This window comes from Pteropus vampyrus, unplaced genomic scaffold (assembly GCF_000151845.1).
Source record: "Pteropus vampyrus isolate Shadow unplaced genomic scaffold, Pvam_2.0 Scaffold1, whole genome shotgun sequence".
NCBI classification, from domain to species: Eukaryota; Metazoa; Chordata; class Mammalia; order Chiroptera; family Pteropodidae; genus Pteropus; species Pteropus vampyrus.
The window spans coordinates 3,158,626-3,183,061 of NW_011888782.1; the positions used below are offsets into that span (position 1 = coordinate 3,158,626).

A 24,436-nucleotide genomic window follows, 5' to 3' on the forward strand; every position below is an offset into this window, starting at 1 on the left:
GCAGCATCTGGCCTCGGTGTGCCCTGTACCTCTTGCTGAGCAGCTCCAAGCCCCACACTAGTGGCAGCCAGCCTTGACCAACCTCAGTTTCTGGCTTGGCCTCTGGAGGCACCTATAAGTTCAGCACAGGTGGCAGCCATATGGGATTGCTTGACTCTTACCAGGTGGCCCCAGAGGTGCACAAGTTGCAGCTGAACTTGGCCTGCAGCTGGAAACCTCCCAGGACTGTGCCAATGGGCCCCACAGCAAACCTACCACATAAAGCCATTCTACTTAGACTGGAAGACTTAAAAAAAAAAAAAGACTGGGATACTTAGGATCCCTTCCTAATACATAGGAACACAGGGAGGCAGCCAAAATGGGGAGACAAAGAAGCATGTCTCACATGAAAGAACAAAACAAAACTCCAGAAAAAGAACTCAACAAAATGGAGACAAGCAATCTACCAGATGCAGAGTTCAAAACACTGGTTATAAAGATCCTTAATGAGCTTAGGGAAGGAGTAGCTGAACTCAGTGAGAACTTTAACAGAGATAAAGTGTTTCAAATGAAAAAGAATTAAATGCTCCAATCAAAAGATAGGGTGGCTAAAATGGATAAGAAATCAAGACCCTTACTTACATATGCTGCCTACAAGACACTCACTTCAGATTAAAAGACACACAGAGATGGAAAGTAAAGGTATGGAAAAAGATATTTCATGATGGACCTAGAGGATATTGTGTTGAGTAGAGTAAGTGAGAAAAAGACAACCTAAAGAACAAAATAAACAAAACAAAACAGAAACAGAAACAAACTCATAGATACAGAGAACATTTTGAAGAATGTCGGATGAGGGTGGTAGGGGGATTCATGAAAAAGGCGGGAAAGACTCAGAAGTACAAACTGGTAGTTACAAAATAGTCATGGAGACATAAAGTATAGCATAAGGAATATAGTCGATAATATTGTAATAACTACGTATGGTGTCGGAGAGGAACTAAATTTATTGCGGTGATCACTTTGTGAGTTATATAGATGAATAATCATTATGTTGTAAACCTGAAACTAATATAATATAGTATACCAACTGTAATTGAAAAATGAAAAATATTATTTTTTTAAAAAAAGACTACTTCTTTTTAAGAACAATGTAGGTTCCCAGCAAAATTTAGAGGAAGGTGCAGAAATTTCCCATATACCTATTCCCACATAGGCATAGCCTCCCTCATTATCAACATCCCCTAGTAAAGTGGCGCATTCGTTATAAGCTATGAACTCACATCGACACATTATCATCACTCAAAGTCCAGAGTTTACATTATGGTTCATTATTGATATTGTACATTCCATAGGTTTAAACTAATGTATAATATGTATCCACTGTTATGGTATCGTACGGAATATTTTCACTGCTCTAAAAAATCCTCTGTGCTCTACCTCTTCATGCCCCCCACAATCTACTTTTTTAACTTTGAATTTTATGAAATTTAAATACAGAATAAGTATTCTTGATGAAAATTGAGCATCCAAATTGGGATAAGCTTTCACTAATGTCAGATTTTAATGTGAATTATTTCTGAAATTTTCTGTGATGGATACATTATTTTTATATATTAGTTCAAAAATTTTTATATATATTAGTTCAAAAAGAAATATAAGGTCATCTTTAGCAGCAAGAAATAATAAAAATAGTTCCAAATGTGCCTTTCATAGTACAAATATTCAACTTTTCATGAATAAGAGTCTCTAGGCTATTGAAGAAATAATATTTCATTGAGCAGTACCACAAATTTGAGAAAATCAGGCAGTCTGGATCTATATGTAGGTATTTGCGAACATGCGTTAATGTTTCAAATACAACAATTTAACACATTTCGTGAGAGCCCTTTTCTTGAGCCATGAACATTTTGTTACTTCCTTATAATTCTGGCTCTGAGTTAATGTTTTCTTATTCTCGAGGGAGTTTACAATTAGATTTTGAAAAAGAGAAACCGTCTTTGGAATCTATGTGAAAGACAACTTTTCGATCAGCCCTATTCTTGTGGAGAAGTCACGCTTTGACCAAAGAAGGAGAGAGTTTGCAATTGTCATCAACATTTTTCTCCCCTTTCTTTGCAATGTAACAATGTATGAGTTATCTTTGAGGATGATCCTCCAACAAAAAATTTCTGAAACGAAATGATTCTGTTAAGGTAGTTAAATGATCACTCCCCATTGTAACTGTTTTATTCTACACCATGGGGCAAAATGCTTAGGATCTAGAGAGATCGCAGAAATTAGCCTACATTATTTGTGACTTTCTTCCTACTTGTGATCCAGTTAACTCCAAGCAATCCCCAAAGAGGAGATCATGAACTCTATGCACCAGTCCTGATGCTTATAGGTGGGTATTCCCATATCTCTTTAAAAACAAGGAAACAGTTTCAGGATCATTAAGAATATGGTAAATATCAGAATTGGTGGCTACTCATCTCTCTCAAATTCCAATGCCAGTGTTCTTGTTTAACTGGAGGGTTTTCACTAAACAAAATGATATAATAGAAACATTTGCCGTGTAATTTTCTTTTACATTAGAAAATAAAGGAAACTCCTGGTTCTGGGAGGAGCACTTTGCATATAAGAAATGGAAATTAAAGTGGCATCAGACTCCTCAAACCAACACTGGAAACTAACACCATAGAGCGGTTCTGTCATTAATTTGGAGGCAAATTATGCTCAAGTCTATGGTCCATACAGAATTTTATACCCAGGTAAACCACGTGTTAGTTTCCTAGGGCTGCCATACCAAAGTACCACAAACTGGGTAGCTTTAAACAGCAGAAATTTATATTCCTTCATGGTTGTAGAGTACACATGTCCAAAATCAAGGTGTTAGAAAGAGTTGGGTTTTGTTTTTTTTAAAAGATTCTGAGAGAGAATCTGTTCCATGTTTCTCTCTTGGCCTCTGTGGCTGTCAGCAATTCTGAGCATTCCCTGGCTTGCAGATGCCACAGTCTCTGCCTCTGTCGTCACATAGCCTTCTTTTCTCTGTGTGCCTCTGTGTCTTTACATGACTTTCTTATAAAGACATCAATAATTGGACTTAGAGCCCACTCTAATTTATAACCTTATTTTAACTAATTACATCTGTGAAGATTCTATTTCCAAATAAGCTCATATTTTGAGGTTCCACAGATTTGGGGGGAAGACTATTCAACCTAGTACAAAAACCAAGTATGAGGGCAGAAAAAAAGATATTTGAGGCATGTAGGGACTGAAAAATTATATCTGTGATGCGCTGGTTCTTAGGAAAGTTACTGGAGGTTGTGCTTTTTAAAAATAAGTAAATAAACTAAGAAAGAGGAAGCCATGGAACCAGATTAAAGGAAATCTAACAAAGAAAGCAGAATTAAGAGTCTTCAGGGAGCAGAAGAGTGGGGGGTACTCCGGGAGTGAAGTCTCCCAAAGCAAGGGAGAGAAACTGCCAAGTATCTGCTACATTTAAGTATTTAGAAAACAAAATTGACAGTTATTGGTAGAGCTGAAATTCCAAGATAAAATAGAAGTTGAATAAGAAAAAGATATGTATAGTCTTTTCTTGGCTCAATACTAACCAGTCTTTACAATCTTTACATCTTTAAATAGCAATCATGACTTTTGATTTAACAAAAACTTAAGGGACTATATTAAGAAGGTAAGGATGGATAATTATGTTAGACAAATTGCTAAATATTTATCAATCATTATAGGAAGGCAGTAGATAATGTCTAAAGTTAATATGACATAAAATTGCAGGATTCATACCTTATTTAGAAATAGAGAGGTAAAAACATGAAGAAGAAAATAGTAAAAGCTTATACGATAACTTCCAGGAAATAAATCTGGAGGGGGAGAGGAGATGATGGCTATCTTTTATTATGAGCTTTTTAGTGCTGATTATTAAAAAATTTTGAGCAATACTTTTATAGCAATTTAAATTAAAAGAGAAAAGTATAATACAATACGCATAAAAATCACCTACGGGGTGTGTTAAAATGCAGCATCTGTGTTTACACCCAGAGATTCTAATATAGTAGGATTGGGAGGAGGGCTGGAACCTTGCATGTTAATAAGGCTGATGAAATTTTGATGGGAGTGGTCCCTGAACCATACTTTGAGAAACACTTGTCTGGAACACTGTCACAACATTGCTGGGACATCAGTTCCAGCTGGTTTCTGATAAAAACTAAGCAAATTTGATTCTATGCTAGTCATGTCCATTCCGTGTTGGCACTGAAGTAAAACAATGTTGCATGTTAAAATGCTACTTAATTGAAAGTTATTGTAACTCAGAATAAGGGAAGAAATAAGAGATCTATATTCTGAGGTTTGGAAAGGTTTTCAGGCAGTTGGAGCAAACCTTCCAACCAGGCAGGTTGCGAACATTGGCAGAAACCCTGAGGTCAGTCACTCCTGTGTTCACAGGAGGCTGACTTGGGTCCTGGAAGCACACGCAAGAGGGAATGCCATTGATTCTACCCTGCAATGCAGTCAGCCCATTGTTATGGAATAGCTGTGGGTGTGAAGGTATCTGATGTTGTAGCTCAGCTTATTTCAAGGAGAATCTTAGAAATGTATCCAGTGAAAATGCTAAAGTGAAAGCTACTGTGAAATCTGCTACTTAAACAGTGACAGAAGAGTCACAGTGACAGCGAATCTACTGTAAAATGCTTATAGAGTCATGATCAGCCCTTTCCACACAACCCTGTTCCTTGGTCTACCTTGAGAGTTACCACCAGCATCCCACAAAGAGTCATTAGGGATGGATCCTAACTTTTATTGAATAATGGAGCAAACCATACACTGTATAGTGCACTTTATACATGCCAAGTCTCACCAACCAATTTCACAGCTGAGAAAAACAGAAGTTCCAGAAGTTAGGCCAACGTTACATAACCAGTATGTGGTAGAACAAGTCTTACTCTTGCCGTGATTCTAAATTGCATCTAAATTGTAGACCATCAAACAGCTTATAGGATATCAGATAAAGAATAAGATCACTAGTGTCTAAGCTGTGGAGGGTGATCCGTTTATCACTGCAGATGTGTTCACTGGACAGAATCCTGTTGGTTGGCAGGAAGACTCTCATGCAGGTGCTGCAGAGGGAGCTGAGCGCAGCAACACAGCATGAGAGGCCCGGTGCCGCTCCTGCAAGAGTCACCAGAACACCGACACAGCTCTCTGTCACAGCTATGAATGAAACCCACAGCAAACTGGACATCCAGGGATAAAGAGGAGCAGGTGGGTGGGTTATAGGAAGGGAGTGGCTGATTTTAGGCAAAGACCAAATTTTAAGATGAGATCACTGGTTGAAGGGTTTCAGGAAAAAAAAAAAAGCTACAGATACTAAAGAAAGTAGCAAATTCCTAATCACAGAATTTATAAACAGGGAATTTTAGGGAAGATCATCCCATTCCTTCTTCCCCATTTTACATGATAATGAAAAGAAGGAATATAATAGGATTTAACATTATCTTCCATATGTGAGGCGTGGTGCTAAGTATGCCATTTAATTCAATGAGCTAGCTACAATTTTTATTCCCATTTTATTCATGAGGAAATCAAGACCCAGAGATGTGGCGATTCACTCAAGGTGGCACAACTAGTTAGCGGTAGAGTTAGGACTAGAATTCAAGCACCTGATGCCTAATCCTGGCTATTTTTTTCTATATATTATAGCCAATTTCTCTTCCCATGACAATATGTGTAAAGAATATGGTCTTCGGAAGAACCAGACAAATCCAGATCTAAATCCCTTTGTTTCTTGGACTGTATGACCTTCTCTTTCTGAGTCCTGGATTACCTATTTATAAAATGGAGATAATGATATCTTACTCTTCTTTTGCTGTCAGCATTAAGTGAAATGATGTATATAAAATACTTATTACAGCATCTGGTACACAGTAAGAACTCATCGCTTTTTTTTTTTTTTCCTTTTCATTCTATCTCCTGCCTTAGGTATAGAAATAGTGTCTATTTGTTTTTTTTTAATATCTACCCTTTTAGATAGTAATCGCCATATATCATATTGATCCAAACAGATCAACTATATATTTGCACACATATGAGGACACATAATGAAATATTTGGAGGGGACAAGAAAAGAATATTGAGAAATAATTTTAATAAATTTAAGAAACACCAAAATGTCTCCTTTTCCTGTGTTCCTAATATAAGGAAGTGGTATTTAGCTGATATTCAGCTACATAATAGAATCATCCAGAACTTTAAAAATGCCCGCTGTCCTGGCTGCACCCCATAGCAATTCAATCAGCATCCCTGGGTAGTAGGGACAGCCATCAGTAGTTTAAAAAGCTCTTCAGTTCTCCCAATGAGCTGTCAAAAGTGAGAACCATTGAGCTATACGAGAGCAGGGGTTCTCAAAGTGTGGTCTCAGCACCAGCAGCAGCAGCAGCAGCATCAACTGGAAATCTGTTAGAAATGCACATTCCCAGGCCTCTCCCAGATCTGCTGGATCAGAAACTCTGCAGCTGGGGTCCTCTAGAGCATTCAAATGCACACTCTAGAGCATTCTTAAGCACATTCTTAAGCACCACTAGTCTAGATATTGAGTCCTCTCCCTTATCCTTTGTCCAAACTAATTATCACGTCCTACTCATTTTACTTTTTTAGATATTTCCCTTATATGTTCATTCATCTCCAACCTGAGCCCCGCTGTCCATTCTTGCCTGGATAACTGATTACCCTGTGACCAGTTCTTCTCCCCTCCAATTCCCTCTTCTCTCAACAGCAAATACCAGTTACAATAAAACCACATTCCTTCTCTGGTGCCTCCAGGATAGATTCTTTGACATGGCATAGGAGGTTCTCTATGGCTGGCTTGTACTAACCTCTCTATCCTTATCTCTCAATCACTCCTAGACTCGGTTTAGCAATACAAAATTCATATAGTCATTTCCCCTTCTCCATGAATACAGTGGAGTTTATGGTTTAAACAAAAACCCATTTGAAGAACAAAGAGCCAGGAGAGACAATATTTTCTGCTAAATTACTCACCCAATTTTCACCTGGCTAAATTGAATCCAGTCATTTTCATTTCTGGGTCAGTCATCCCAGCTGGACCATAAGCTCCAGGCATATGTCTCCTTTTACTTATCTGTATATTCCCTTCTCTGGCATAATGTGTGCTACACAGTAGATGCTCAATATATGATGCCAAGCTAAACTTAAAAATCGATAAAATGCACCTACTCATCTGTAGAGCTTCAAGCGAGTGAATTCTAGGCCAGCTCCCAGGTGACTGTGATATTGCTGGTGCATGAGCCATCAGCTACGCTTTAGGTAGCTAGGCTTGTGACCCTCCACAGCCATGCAATACTGGGCACGTACAGATCAATTTTATTCTACTAGAAAAAACTTATTTACTTTGCAGAAGTGCTAGTAACTGAGAGGATAAAAGATGATTCATGCTGCTTATTAGACTATTCTCATAATATCCATCATCTTGGAGTCTAATATATTCTTTTGTAAGAGATTTGCAAACAGCCATCTGGTGAGCCAGACCACACAGCTGTTGTCCTCATCACAGGAGGTGAGAACTTGTATAGAGGACAACTTCTACTTGTTACAGAACTTTTTCTCAACTCAGAATCCAAATTCAGTTTGGGAGAGGGAGGCCAACAGGATAGTAGCCAGGCTCCGCATGATAGGCCTTATTCATTCTGCACAACGAAAAATAATTATTGAGCACCTATTAATTTCCTAGCTAACTCTAAGGTGAGAGGCACTGGGGCTGTCAAGGTGGACAGTGGGGAGCTAGAGAAGAAGTTTAGTCAAAGGAATATGTAAGAGTTCTGGGTCAGAGACAGAAAGGTTCCAATTTAGGGTGTCCACTAGGGACTGCACATATTACCAACTATGACTATTTAAATTCTCAACCCCACTGCTCATACTCAGATAAAAGATTTAGGGATTATGGATGCATCTTGAGATAATCATGCTAAACAAAATAAGCCAGGCAGAAAAAGTTGAAAATCACATGACATCACTTATATGTGGGATATAAACCTAAAAGCAATAGAGACTCGAACATGGACAGTGGGGTGGGGGGAGGTAGATGGGGTAAAAGAGGTCAAATATATGGTGACAGAAGGAAATCTAACTATGAGTGGTAAACACACAATGCATATCTATCTATCTATCTATCTATCTATCTATCTATCTATCATCTATCTATCTATCTATCTATCTATCTATCTATCTATCTATGACTTACTGTTGAATTGTACACTTGAAACTTAATGGATTTCATTAGCCAATGTCACCATAATAAATAAATAAATAAATAAAGTGTTAGATGAAGTGTTCCAGAGATATCACAGGATTCTTAGTCATCTGTAATTCTGACCAGCTGTTCTGCGGTGCATTGTCCATGTCACATGAGACTGCAGCACCTCAGCTATGGATCATTCAGCCCAGAACCCCTGGGAAAAATGTATGATTAGTGCCTATTCCATGGCTCCTTTTGAGGACATGTGATTTTGCCTGCAGATCACTCCATATTCAAAAAGATTGGCTATTTTAAAATGGTTCAAGATTTCTTTTTAAGTTTACTGTTTTTTCTAAGCTTTACAAAAGGGATTTTTCAGCAACTCACCACACTTGCCATGGCCTCAGCTTCCACTAATCCCCAGATTTCCAATCCAGTTACACTGGCCACTTACAAGCCCTGCTCATACACTCCCGAGTTCCCCACTCACATCAGTGCAGAAATACACACACGAGTTTTGCTGGCTTTTGTTTCCTTGTCGTTGCTCATGCTAGTTCCTCTCCTCTCCATCAAATGAAACTATATTTATCTTTCACGATGAGTCTGTTTCTTCATTCATCAAATCTTTATTGGGTGCCTTGTAAGTGCCAAGAACCATCCTGGGCACTGGGGGTACAGTGATGAACAAATAGGGATGCTCACTTCGGTACCTCTTGGAGTCACTTTGGGAAGTTTATGAATGGAGTTTCCAAGCAGAAGAGAGCCAGTTCAGAAGGATGAATAGGAGGTAGGGTAGGAACTTCTGGGAAGAAGTTCCTTGCAGTGGGAAGAGTTTAGGCTGGTAAGATGAACACAGGTCAGATTTTGCGGGGTCTGTCAAGGCATAAACGGAGTTTGTACTGTAATCTCGGAGGAACCGAAAGGAGAGCATTAACGATCTGTAAGTAAGGACCTGGTGTGAGTCCCATTTATTCCTTGAAGACTTCTCCAGGCATTTAAATTCCAAGTGATTTTCTTTTCTTTCTTTAGTTTCCAAAGCAATTACTGACTCTACTTAACAGCCTTATTCTGAATTCATGCACAGTATTTTTATCATCCTATGGTCAACAACCCTCTGCTGTCAGTTCTTAACATTCTTGTGCCCACGGCACACAATCAAGCATCGTATTTTTGGCTTGAATGTACAAGATACATAATACATGTATTAAAAGTTCCCTATATTTACAGTGTAATTGTTCCTCCAGTGAAACGGTGTCACTTAATATCACCCTCCTTACCCGTTATATGCTCGAACTGCTATACAATCTCAAGTGACCACTGAGACATAAAATTCACATCAAAAGTGAATGTACACTCAGTGGTAGGTAACATCAACTAATTTTATACATTGATTAAAATTATGTATCTCACGCTAAAGGGGATAAGTTCCCCTGGTGCTTGGTGTTCAAGGAGAACCATTGTTCTAGAATGTCACCTAACTCTAGGTGCAATTTGAGGACATACAAAAAAAAGCTTAGAAAAAACAGTAAACTTGACAATGCAAACTCCTCAAGAGCAAAGATACTTATATAAATATTTTTTAATTCCTCACAATTCTCAACATGGTTCTAGATGTAGCATAAGGATTTACTTGAATTTTGTATTTATTTCATGACTTGGTTTACTCTTTTTTAATTATGAAATATGTCAGACATCTAAAATGTATAAAAATTTTAAATCAAAAATAAGAAATACCTATTTTTCATCATCTATCATGAGATAAAACATTATCGGACCGCTACTTTATCCCTCCCTACTGTTTTGAATTTGACGTTTATCATCTCCATATATGGTTTTACTACAGTTGTGGGTATTCATAAACAATATATGATACTGCTTCTCAGGTTTTAAAATGTCATTTAAGTGCAATCATAATGTATCCTTCTGCAATCCTTTTTAATTCAGTGTTATCTTTGAGATTTGTCCATGTTTATAGAGACAGCTCTCACTTATCAATTTGACTGCTGTATCGTATTTCATTGTATAGATATACTGTATTTAGGACATTTTAGTTGGTTTCAAGTTTTCACTAAAATACACAATGCTGTGGAGAATGTGTTTACATTTGGTTCCTTATGTACATGTGTGAGTGCTTCTATAGGCATATAGATCTACAGTGGGATTGCTGGGTTGCAGAATATGTGAACCATCAACCTAACTGGATATTGCTAAAATGCTATTCAAGGGCGGAACAATTTATACCCCAATGAGCAGAGTGTGAGTTCCTCTAGCTTCACATTCTTGATAACCCATGTTACTTTCAGATTTGCAGATCTGATGTATTCTTTATGCACACATTTACACACACACAAACACAACACCAGGATCTTTGGGGAAAAATAAAACTGTAATTTATTAAATGAGTAGCATTTGCTTTAGAACTTCTCAGAGAGCAATAAATGGCTACTTTAAAATTTTTGATGGCCTAGAATTAATTGATTAGATTATTTTAAAATTATACAAACAAGAGTAAAGTTAAGGGAAAAAAAACATTAAAAAAAGTACAAAATTGCCTATAGTATTATCTTACTAACATAGTTGCTTTGAAAATATATAGTGCATACTCATTGACTTGGTAATTACTTGTTGCCTTAACCAGATTGAATGATTTTTAAAATGAATTCACTATTGGCTTATTTTACATTTATGTATATTTTCCAAATATGTTAAATCCTGTACTGGTGTTCCAATGGGTCTGAGTTAGACTAGTTAAATAAAAGTGAAGAAAATTTAACGTTGGGTGGTGAATTCACAATGCAACATACATATGACATATTGAATTGTACACTTGAAATCTATATAATTTTACTAACCAATGTCACCCCAACAAATTTAATTTAAAAAAAATAAAATTTAAAGAAAAAGAAGAAGAATAAAATGAGAACAAGCTTCCAGGTCAGATTTATTTTCATTGTTGAACTTGTCTCTTGCTACGTTATAATTTCCAAGAACAATAGCTGTGGTCATATAGAGTATTTATGCTTTTCCATAATGTTTTGTTTTATTTTGTTGCAGCAAAATTAAGTACACACAAAGCAAAGCATGCTGAAATGTAAAACAAATAATCAGAGCACAAAATAGTAGTTTATCATATTAGCCTGGTCTCATTTTTTTCTCAAAAATTCCATTCTTTTGCAAAGACCCTGGTAAAGAGCAAGCATTAACTATGGTGGCAGCAACCTGCCAGGTGGGTTTCACGGGGCCACCTGTGAGAGATGCGACATTAGGGTTGTAGCAGAACTGAAGATCTGGACACGGGTTTCTAATTCCGTGAATAAATAGAAGACATTTTTTAGGATATTCTAAGTCTAACCGCTTTTTACTCGAGTCCAATTTGAGATACAGATGTGATGAAAATGATGACAAAAGTCTTCTTTAGGCAGATACATCATCAGAATTAATGCCTGAACTGTACAGAGTTGTCAAAGAAAAGATTCAGTTAACTCTTCAAGGTCAGTTGTCCCAGTTCTCAGGAGAAATAAGATCATTCCTAGTTTCTCAGTTCTGCTCACTGATGTCTTCACTCAGAAAAGTCTTTCCCGCAGATTTGAAACAGAACAAATTTAGCATGTTATTAGCCAATTGTTTCATGAAAAAGTTCTGCCACTTATCCCTCCACCTTTAATTGATGATATATACTTTCTGGTTAGAACCACATGAAATTACACACGCCAATGGAGAGGTCTACCTTCTTTCCTGCTATGATCATCTTGTGTCCTCACCATCTGTAAAACATAAAAAATACGATTGTTCTTAATGTCACTGGGTTTCTTTAGAATGTTATCTCTGGAGTCTATTCCTTTATATGCCACATATGAAACAAATCTATATGGTTTTTGCCATTTTCAATAGTCAAAATAAAAGTCCAATTCAAGGTGATGTGATAATACGTATAAATGAGTAACATGAATAGAACCAGTATAGATATACTTCTTCCTGGGAAAACACTAGTATATTCATGATCTGAAATTCCATGCTCAGCACATTCAGTGGCTGGTGTCATTGAATTGAAGCTAGAAGGAATGTGCAGTAGACAGCATGAGGACTCTGCCCAGAACCCCTCTGATCTTACATTTAGAATTCATTTCTAGACACCTTCACTTCTCCTCCTAACCCTCTTCCCTCTTGTCCCTTACATCCCCATGTAAGCTTTTGCCTTCACTATCAGCACCTACTATTATTCTTTGGAGGGCTGCCATCCAGCCACTGAAGCGGCTTTAACCACGAGCAGTATGAGTACCTGAGATTGTACAGCCCTCTCTAGGGCAGCCTTTGAGCAATCAGTGATCTACAAATGAGAAAGCCCAACTTCTTACAAATGTACATTATAATGACCAAACAGAAAATCTGTACATTAAGTAGATGAATAAAGCGAAAATATCAGAAAAATGAGAGACAAAAAGAAAAGCCTACTCTCTTTGGGAAAACAAAAGATAAGCAAGTGATATAAAGGCTGATCATTCATCACAATGGATGTTTAGTTTTAACTGTCAAATATATTAGAGATTTGATTTAGATAATTCATACAGGGACTTAGATAATTCATATAGAGATAGTAATATCCCTATACGAATCTCATAAACAACCCCAGCACCACTGTCTTCTGGCCTCCATGGTTTCTGATGAGAAATCTATAATCATTTGAATAGTTGTTCCCTTCTTTTGTCACATGTAGTTTTTCTCTAGATGCTTCAACCTTTTTATCTTTTGCTTTAAGCAGTTTATGATGTGCCTGAGTGGGGTCTTCTTTAAACTTTAAAATCTGTACAGTTATAGCTTTACCAATTTGGTAAGGTTTTGGTCATCATTTCTTCGAATTTTTTTTTTTCTGAATAAATCTAACTTTCTACTTTCCTTCTAGAATGCCAATGCAACCGACGTTAAACCTTTTGATATTGTTTCACAAGTCTCTGAGGCTCTGTTCATTTTTTTAAATCTCTTCTCTCTTCAGATTATATAATTAGTCTATCTTTAAGTCAACTAACTCTTTGCCATCTTCACTTGGCTCTTGAACCTATCTAGTGAATTTTTAAATTTCAGATATCACATTTTTTTTAATTCTAAAATTTCCTTTGGTTTCTTTTTGCTATCTTGATTCACTGCTGAGAATACCTAGCTTTCTGTCCATTTCAGGTTGTTCACGTTTATGTCATGGAGCAAAGGCTTTAACGCCTTTGATGATGGTGACACCTGAGTCAGCTCAAGGCTGGCATCTGTTGATTGTCTTTTCCTTTGAGAATAGTTCACATTTCCTGGTTCACTCTGTTGCATAATTTTGGATTTTATCCTGAATATTTTGAACATTATGTTGTATAGACTCTAAGTCTTACTAGAATTTTGAGTTTTTTAAAGCAGGCAATGAACATGTGCTGTCTCATCTTTTGCAAGCAGTGGTTTCCAACTCAGTTTAGTGTCCAAAGCCTTCACTATTCTGTTTTGGGACTTTCTCATCCATGTACAACTTAAGGGAGAGCCTGGGACTTATACAGTTCCCACAATTAGAATTAGAGGATCCCCTTCTCCAATTCTCCTCTCGCTGAGGTTATCCCTATACACTGACTAACAGGGCCTCTCTTCCCAGTTCCTCTGACCAGAAAGACAGGGTTTCTTTTTAATTTTAGACATCTAGCCTTCCACTCAGCTCCAAACTGTAGCCGCCTTTAGAGCAAAACCATGAGAGAAAAGAAAAGAGAAATGGGGATTTCTTCTACCACCTTTGACAAACTTTTTCTAGTTCTTCCACCTAGAAATATGGGGTTCCCACCAAGCTTTCACCAGGTGCTCCACCCCTACCATGCAGCCCCAGGACTGGGGCCTGCCCTCAGCATCAATCCACAAATGAAAGAGAAAGGAAAGTGGGGAACTCATGCCCCTTCATAATGCATCTATTTTTGTTTACTTTTCAGAGTTCTCAAGTAGTTGCTTTTTGCATTTTGTCCAGAGTTTTCAGTTGTAATTAATCAGTGGGAGAAACAGGCAGTAGGGGCTTACTCTATCTTGATGCTAAAGCAGGATTCGTTCACTTTGACCAGAGCCAGATACTTTATCATATCTATATTTTATTTACCTTTTCTTACATCTTATCTTCTCTCCCCTGTCTATATTTTTCATATTTCCTCTATCTTTATCTCTCATATTTTTCATTTTGCTGATTTTGTTCCATATCTATAATTATACCCATATCTAACATATATTATATGTGTAATACATACTACATAGTATATATATTGAAGTATATATATATAGTATTTTATATACATACTGCATACGTATACAGTGTTTTATTATTATATAACTACACCACAATTTATTTATCATATCTACTGTTGGGCATTTTTGTTCTCACTTTGGGGCTACCACAAATAGTGCTGGTGTGAACATTCTAGTACCTGAATTTTGGTGAATATATATTTTTATATTGGATATATACATTGGAGTACAATCGCTGGATCATAGGATCTGCGTATTTTCAGCTTTAGTAGACACCCAGGAACATTTATTCTAATATAATTTTGGTATAGGTAAAGATTGTGAATAGCTGCCCCCGAGCCTACTATAGCTTCCTGTTCTCCATCTCCTATTTTTTCTTTAGCTGTAGGTCCATAACCACTTCCTCAAGCAGTCTAAGAAGCTGCCTTCAGCCTCCACAGAGATCTCAGAACCACAGCAACTTTGCTCTCTCCAGGTACCACTGAGGCTGGAGCTCAGCTAGGAGCCCACATCTCAGACCAGGAAAACCCTAGTTGCTAAGGTCGAAAGAAGACCCTGAGTGTTCAAATGTGGAAGGCTTGTTGTATAGTTCCTTCTCACCCCCATTTTGCACAAGGGTGCAGGGCTCCTCCTGCTTACTCACAACCCATGGTCCTTGCTCTTGTCCCTCTCCTGTTTCCATTCCCTGACCCCACACCAAACATTTATACCTACTTCTAATTCTGGTTTTGTAGATACCACCGATTCTCTCTTTTGCCTTATGGAGTTTTAGCTTCCTTGACCCCTTATCTTGAGAACCCCTTGTATCCTTAGATGGTAAAGCCCCTCTATCCTATCATCTCTACCTGTCTCAGTGAGTTCTTGTTGCTCATCTTTGACCAGGGGAAAATCCAAACAAAGTACTTCAGCATTTTCAATTCTACTGTACTCAAGGTTACCTTTTTTATCTTGTTGTTTATCATTTGCTGGAGCCGTAATTTTTTCTGAATGTGCTTCTTCCTTGTCTTTCATCATCAGTTCCTTGGTTGAAAAGAGCTTGTATAACTTCTGGATCAAATCGGTCACGGTCTCAGAGCCATTACTGTGATCGTTCCCTAATACAAAGACGTGCTGCTCCTGGGAATCAAATTCACCAAACAGTTCACTGCTTTCTGCCTCTATTTCATACACCTCAGGAATAAGGCTGATGTGACAGAGAAAAATACATTAGCCGAGTCCCTTACAGGATTAAATGTAAATACAGCCAGATAATATGACACGAATCAATTTTGGCATGTGATTAGAATAATCCAAATGCAGTTTGAGGATAAAGTTTGACTGAGAGGTGATTTTTTTTTAATATTCCAAAGGGAAATTAAACATTTGTGTCAGTGTTTAGGACTCCAAATCAATATTATTTTCATTACTGAATTTTTATTGAGTACTTAGAGTTGTACTTCGCAAAATCAAATTTAAAAGAATCTTTCCAGCCAGTCGTCATATGGTTTCTGTTTACTAAATAGTAAAAGTTTTTGCTGCTTTTGTAACTTTTTCTTTTTCATGTTTTCTGCTGCTCTAAAATTGTTACATCTAACCTTTGATATTGTAAGTTTTATGTTTTGGCAGTACCCAATATTAGAGCGGTGTTATAGAGTTACTAATAAGGTACTTTAAGGGCCTTGTTTTTATAAAAGCAACAGAAATTGAAACATGGTTCTTTCTAATATGGGTCATAGCTGATCTTTTATCAACACTAGATGTGCACTGTCATCACAAAGCAAGGGCATTTAAAACACACACGCATATGCACGCACGTACACACACACACACACACACACACACACACACACACACACACACACACCTTGCATCTTGAAAACTAAAACACCATTCATTTCAAATTCTTTTCTTAAGAGCTGTTTCCAGCTGTACTATTATCTACTGTGAATTTGTCAACTCACAATGCAGTGTTTTCTGTGCTAACATTCTTTGGGTTGGGGGCGGTGATGTTAACACACTTGGGTCTCAGCTCTGTGGGAGGATAGTTATTGATGGCGCCTGGAAAGAGAGTGGGCTGGTTAATCTAAATTTTACTCTTCTGTATCCTGAGTATCACCCAAAGTCAGTTCATGTTTTCCTGTGGTTGGAGTGTTTTCAAGAGCAAATTAATTTTATACAGGCACTCTCTGACACTGTAATACCTCGATGGCAAAGTCAAAACTTCTGAAGTTTTGATTGAGTCAAAACTTCTCATGCGTTGCTATGTCACAGCCTTGTGATATAATTCAAGGACATCTCTTAATTCCTTGTATCATCGTTTCTCTCCCTATAAAAAAAAGATCTTTCTAGAAGACATGATTAACTATTGAAATTATCTGGCCTATTTATCTTGGAGTTAGAAGAAGGCACCAACGTTTTGCAAGTGATAACCCTGTTACTAACTATAAATCCAGAGTCTAAGATTCCTGAGGGTTATTTGAGCCCTGGGGCTTTATCAGGGCCAGAAAATCTGCATCCCTGAGATTCCCTGGTAAACACGTAGGAGTTACAGATAACCAGTCAACGTGGCCTATGACCCACCCCTAAACCCTAGCACAGGCCAGGACTTGCTTGATGCTGCAAGCTCTTAGGTATGCTACTATACCCATGTCTAAAATTACAACACATGGAGAGAGGCTGAGGCAGCCACTTTCAAAGCCTCACTGTAAAAAGATACCCTTAACTCTCCTACCTGGCTGTGCCCAAGCCAGCTGTCTGAGACAGGCTCTACAAGAGATTTGTGCCCATGGCTCATAAGAATTCAATTCATAACCAGAGGTCGTTTATAATGGCAAGATAAAATACAAGTCCTTGGAGTAAACGGAAGGTGGTGGGACTGCAATAGTATTTATTATAGGAGCATACCTTGTTAAGAGTTTAGAAATTGAAGTTTAGTTTAATGAACAAGAGCAGAGCTCTGGGGTCAGAATGCAAGGAGTCGAGTCTAGAAATTGCCAACTCTTAACTGTGAGCTTTTGAACAATTTATTTAATGTCTCTAAACCTGTTTTCTCACTTGTAAAATGAGGATACTAATACTTTCCTTTGAGGGCTATACTAAGGATACAATCCATTGAAAGAACTTAGTACATAGCAAACACACACAGGTTAGGGTTAAAAGACACCTTTACCCATATTGGGAGTTTTCTAGCAAAAACTTTAACAATACAGCAGTAAAGTTCAAGGCTAATAAGACCTGAGATTTTTCTCTGTGGTTTTCTCACTGCCTCTTACTCACGTCTTAAACTCCACCACTCTTGATTGAAGTGAGGATCGTGTTACTAAGTCAATTGGTGGATTGTATACAGAGACATTAAATCTATTTATTGCAAAAACAATAGAAGAGAAAAGGTTTAATGACTTACGCCTGATCAAGTGGACAAATGGCTTGACAAACTTGATGATATAATTCAGATCTGGCTTGTGGGTTCGGCCAAGCTGGACTAAGTGATGATCCAGGGGGTGGCTGGCTAATTCTTCTAATTCCTTGTCACTGTGTATAGGACCAAAGGAAAACACAAATATGGAGTAGCCCTGACACTTGGCTCTCAGAGATACATTTCTTAAGACTTCCTTGTCTAATGGGTTGGTTTCTCCAGCAGATATAACAAAGATAACTTTGTTTTTCCTCAGGTTGGGGGTTCCTGCAAAGACATTGTCAATTGTCCACTGCAGAGCATGGCCAGTAAAAACATCTCCATTAAGCTGTTGAAGAGAGTCCCGGAGATGATGTTTCATTTGATATATACTGTCATAAGTAATCAAATCAAATTCCAGGAAGACAGGGCATTCTTCACCGTTGGGCACATAGCCTGGAGGAGAATAGCTCAGGACGGCCACTCTATCTCCTAAAGTGGAGGTCAGTGGATTTGGGGCAATATGAAAGTAATCAAGCACTGAGGTTATAAAAGCTTTCACTTCCTGAAATTCATCATTTCCTACTCTTTGGGAAGCATCAATGAGGAAAGCCACATCCATGAAATATTCATGAAGAGAGACATCTCCAGGTTCATCATTGAGACCTGGTTCTTTTCTGCCATGGTTTTCATATCCTGTAACAGAATAATTCAAGTTACTCGTTTTAGTAGAAGGATAAATTCAGAACTCCTAGCCAAGGACCACAAATACACAGCATGGGTGTTGCCATGCTTCACTCCCACACCCATGGTAGACATCACTAACCAATTATAGCACTCATTCCCAGATTCATTCTCCAATTATGTCTCCACACAGTACATGGAGAGCTATTACCATTCAACAGGGGTTGTCACATGAAAAAAAATTTATTTGCTACCTCAACTCAGACTTTGTCAAAGGACTGATTGATCCTCCAGCTATTTGCATATGCAAGATAAGAAACATACAGCTATTTTTAGTGTACTCCATGTGGTTACAAAATTCGGAGTATACATTTGCATGAGATCTAGTTATATGTAATGATTCCAAGAGAAAAGTAGATATGTCAAAGTCACATTTATTGATGTCACAAACATATATACCTTCATACACATATTCAAAAAATGCACCATAGTGTGATGTCATGAAAGTTATACAAATGCTGACTTTAGAATTCTATAATCATTATAAATGCTGACTTTAGAATCCAAACTCTGTGCAAGCCATAATATACTCAAAGACTTTGGTATTCAAAGTGCCAAGCTACAACCAGTTTATCGACCCACAGCAAGATAAGAAGCTTGCACCATGATATAAGTTGACTATATTACAAAACACATTGATTAGTTCAGCTAACTTCATTTTTTTTGTGCAGCAAGACTTTCTCAATGAAAGGAACAGTGCTTTGATTTAGATTCTGATGCTAACTTTCTATCTTGTTATAGATCAGCACTTCAAGTAGCACTGCTCTAAGGCTAAGGGATCATGAAACCATGTCCACAATCATGGGGATGATGGCTGGTTGGTAAGGCCACAACAGGAAATACCAGCTCAGAAAGACAAGAAGCAGGTGGCCAATGTTCTTTTTTTCATGAAAGAAGTATGTTTGTGAACCTAATCAAGGAAGAAGTAGATTTCTAACTGGCAAAATTTATTAGTCCCTTTTTGTGTTCAACCCATTATTAATGCTTCACATTTATTACTTTATTTAATCCTCATAATAAAATCCTCACAATTCTTTCTTTTATCAAATCTAATTTATCATTGAACCCATCCAATGTATTTATTGTTCATTCTAGACACTGCAGTTTTCATCTCTACAAATTCTATTGAATCTTTATTTTCTATGTCTCTATTTTTTAACATATGAAATATAATTATAAAAACTGTGTTAATATATTTGTCTACTAATTTTAACATTTGAGTCTGTTCTGGTTTAGTTTTGAGTGCTTACGCTCTAAATTATGGATTATGTCTTTCTGCTTCTTAAGCCACACATTGTGAAATTTTCATTTTCAGATATGGGATACTTTTGAATTTCTATAAATATTCATGCACTTTGTTTGGAGAGGCAGTCAAGTTACATGGAAACGATTTTATCTTTTTGGGTCTTGCTGTTATCATTTGTTAGGCAAGTCTGGAGCTGTGCTTAATTTAAGGCTAATTATTCCCCATTACTGAGGTAAGACCTTCCTGCGTTCTCTCCCCAGTAATCTATGAATCATGAGTTTTTCCAGTCTTCCTGGTGAGAAAAGGCACTATTCTGGCCCTGTGTGAGTCACTGGCATTATTCTCTAATCCTTTCAGAAGATTATTCCTCCAGGCTCAGATCATCTCCTCACAGGTATGTTATCAGTACTCTGCTCAATAATTAAGGAGGACCCTTTGCAGATCTCCAGGGCTCACTCTTTGTGCATCCCTCTTCTCTCTGGTATTCTGTCCTGTGAACTCTTACTGTCTTGGTCTCCCTGGACACTCAGCTCTATCTCTTCACTATAAGGACTATATTGGGCCCCACCTGAATTCTCCCTTCCTGCACCATGGCAGGAAAACTTCCTCATGGCAGTAAGCTGGTGTAACATAAATTCACCTCATTTGTATCCTGTATCTACAGGATCAATGTCTTTCATTTCCTGTTGCTTTGTGCTTGCGTGCATGCGTGCTTGCGTGTGTGTGTGTGTGTGTGTGTGTTCCTCTGGTTATTTCAGTTGGGAGGTAAATCCAGTCTCTATTACCCCATCTTGGTAATTTCAAATAGATAATAACTGACCATATTGTTTGGGATGTTCCTATGTTCTCTTCCTTCTCATGAGGGGCTAAGAACTGGTCATTTATCTAGCAGATTTTTCTTTTATCATTACATTTGTCGTAACTGAACAGGATTTGAATTTCATAAGTATGTTTGAAATGAATAGGCCTCCAATTCTACACCAGAAACCTAGTTTTAAATTCTTCTTAGAATTTTTGATAAAGATAGAGGTTTCTGATTAAATTACTAAATATGAAACTGAAAGTGCAGACAAAAGAATATATTTTATATTCTTCTTTGCTGTGGATGCTATATAATATACTTTAGGCCTAAAACATCACCACAAAAAACAATTCTAGACTTTTTGGCTATAGTATGTTAGGAACTGTGAAGATTATTTAAATGGACATTTCTGTCATTTTGCAGTTTACAGTTCTGGAGTTAACTAATTATTACCTGTTCTGCCACTAGGACCTCCGTTTTCCAACGATAGCATTTTGGCTTCTTTAAAGAGGATGAGCAGATCAACACATTTAGTTAAAACACAAGGAAGAATATTTCATAAATATTCTGGTAGAAGATGAAAGGTTGACTTGCCATGTTAGTGAAATATTTTTTCAGGTATGCATATCAGAAATATTACCGTTTTTTCCAGTTTTATCTTTATAAATGAGCAAAATCTCAATCCTTTCTCAAAGTACCCAACAGAACTATTTTCTAATGAGGTGTATTTTATCTACAAAAATCTCCAAAAATAGAGATTTTTTTTTACCTACTTACAGGATTAGCATAAGATTCACAGAAGCTAAATGTAGATGATTATGCCTTGAAAACTCTAAAATTTAATTAAACTGTAAGGTGTGATTATTTAACTTTGATTCTAAATTCATCTTATTTAGAAAGGTTGGGCCTTCTAAAACATTTCCTTCAAAAAAATTTCGCAGAGTGTGGATAAAATATACTCATAGTTCATAGCAATGCATATATTTTCTGGAAATACCACCAAGCCAAATTTCTGTCTTTAAGCTTAGGTAAAAATTTCCTAAGAATGGCAGAGGAGGAAGGACTGACTCACTTTATCATGAACAAGACTTGGAAAGAATGAGAAATCCAGCTGAATTTCCAAGGAAGCACCCCTAGAGATTAGCCTAACTTTGGCCAAGATTTAAGCCACAATGCCAAGTACACTTCAGTAACTGTAGAGAGAAGTGTGGGTGGAAAGGGAATTTAGAGAGAAGGGAGAATCTACAAGACTTGAGCCATTTGGACTGGGATTAAGTATGCTGCTAAGTAGCTATGCTGCCTTTCATGGTATTTGTGGGAAATCTCAAGATATGCATAAGTTATCCAGTGGTTTGCCTTGGATTTAGTCCATGGGTGAAAATTATCCATGTGGTCTCCATTGGTAAGCCACATGTACAACTGAAGCTATGTTATGTGTATATTTCTGTTCACATTAACTGTAGCAGGTGTTTTTCAAGTTAACCTTTTTTATAAGTCTTCTCATGAGGCTGGCAATGCTTTCTTTTTCACTTTCCACTTTCTGAGTACTTAATTGAGCACCTAGGACACTTCAGGTCTTGTGCTCAACCTATGCATGTTTTCTTTCATTTAATCTTCCATGTAGCACTATGAGGGTGAAATTATCATCATTATCATTTTACAAATGAGCAAGCTGAAGCTTGGAGAAGATAAATGACTTGGCCAAGAAATGACAACCTGTAAGTGGTAGAGGCAGGATTTGAACCCCACTCCGTGTAACACCTTCAGAAGAATTGGTCATCAGCTATGAGGGTAAAGCAGACACATTAAGGGGCATATTAACCACCTCACCAAAGGCCCTGAAATCTGGTTCGAAGAATGAGGGTCTTAGTCAATTGCTGTTATATGTGAAGCCACTAGAGAAAGTTTTTTTTCCAAGAGTAGGCAATTATAGGAATTAAATAAAATTTGTAATTTTGTCTTCTGTAGGCATTGTAGAGCAGTGGTTATGAGCAGAACTTTTGAGTTTGAGTCTCAACTGCATTGGTTAGCTCTGGGATCCTGAGTCTCCTCCTTACTTCAGTTTCATTATCTAAAAAACAGTAGTAACAAAATACTGTTTATAAAGTTTTTGAGAGAATCAAATAAAGATTGCACAGTGCCTAGCATATCCAGTATACTCTACAAATATAATCTTTAGAGGGAAACAAATAGTAAAGTCTCAGACATCTGAAAATCTTGCCCATGATACTATATTCTGCAAACCAAAATTTCCCAGGAAAAAATACAGTCAACTGGTATTAGTATAACACAATTTACACATGCATGCACCTGCTTTTGCATGCATGCTCTCAGAAATGGGAAAATGTTCTATTGTGTTCGTGCATACTTAACTGCAGAGGAGTTGGCAATAATTTATACACCTCTCCATTTAACAGTGCCATCCCAGGCCTGTCCTCCCTCCTGTCTGGTGAGGTCACCGGTCATGCTCTAAGCTGAAGCAGCACAGGAGGCAGGTACATGAGTGCGTATCTGACTATGTGTCATTGATTTTATGCCAAAGGAAAGTAAAGACACATTTAAAACTCACTTGTTTTGTTGTAAAATTCTCTTCTATGAGGTCCTCTTTCTCCCATTTGTCTCAAAATAGATTTCATCCTTTTCCCAAAAGATTTAAAATAAACGTCTTTCTTGGCCTAGATTTTTCTAGGTGACACTTAAGTCTGCAAGACTCATCCTTGCCATCTACTTGATACTCTAAAAAAACAATCTGCAGAAGCTACCAGCATACTGAGAAAAAGTGATATACGTCTTGGGAGTTATTTACACCCAAACACCTGGATCTGGCACTTCGGTTTTTATGGCATTAATGTGTGCTTTAGTCTCTGGATCACTTTCTAAGCAGGGTTTTTTCTTAATAAAATAAAATTTTAAAACAAGAATTACACTACCATAATTATTTTTAAATAACTCTCTTAAATTATTCTCAAATTTGGCAATTGGACATATTTTCTTATTTGTAAATGCAGCCAATGTCATTACTAGACAACATGGCATACATAGTTAAAAGTTAGTATTTTTGTGTGGATGGGCACAAGCTTGAATCCTGGCTCTGCCACTTACAAGTTGTGTGACTTTGCTTGAGGTTCTTAACCTTTGCATCAGTATCCTCATCTATAAAATATAAAACGTTATACTAATATAGTTTGGGATAAAGATTAAATGATATCAGGTATATAAAGTGCTTATCATTGTGTCTGGCACATAGTTGCACTGAATAGCAGTAGCTTCTGTAGTTACCATTACTCCTCATGCATTGCTCAATCATCAAGTGAGACAGTGTATGTAATGCTTTAAGAATTGCACTGCATGGAATAAAGCATTCCATCTGTACTTTTCATTAAACTGAACATTTTCTGACTTGTATCGGGCATTATTTTATACACACAGAATATACTCTTGTCAGACTACAAGTTCCTTGATGACAGGGCTTCCGAGTCTTTTTTAAAAACAGGAACAACAAAAAAACACCAAACCTTTCCAAGCCCTCCCACCCCCACCTCTCCATCCCCCACTAAAGAGACTAGATCAAGGTTTAATTCAAAACAGGAGTCAAATACATACTTGCTACATAAAAGGATGTCTAAATATTCATGGGAAAATCCATGTAAATGCTTAAGAGAATCCTTTTATGTAATAACACTCCCCGAAGCCTGCCACTGCTACCTCCACCAACACTGCTATCGACACTATTCCATCCTCATACCTTTACTTTTACCACCACTCCCACCCCTATTACTACTTCTTCCACCA

General features: G+C 37.4%; 1 protein-coding gene across 1 annotated transcript in view; it reads right to left on the bottom strand.

Annotated features, from left to right (window-relative positions):
- Positions 1-11,974: 11,974 nt before the first annotated feature.
- COL6A5 (collagen type VI alpha 5 chain) overlaps positions 11,975-24,436 on the bottom strand; it is an 80,924-nt gene continuing 68,462 nt past the window's right edge. Inside the window, exons 37-40 of the mRNA XM_011385030.1 lie at positions 17,862-18,548; positions 16,420-16,516; positions 15,418-15,662; positions 11,975-11,994 (exon numbers count right to left, since the gene is read on the bottom strand). Of these exons, the coding sequence (XP_011383332.1) occupies positions 11,975-11,994; positions 15,418-15,662; positions 16,420-16,516; positions 17,862-18,548 (1,049 nt within the window). The remainder of the gene's footprint in view (positions 11,995-15,417; positions 15,663-16,419; positions 16,517-17,861; positions 18,549-24,436) is intronic.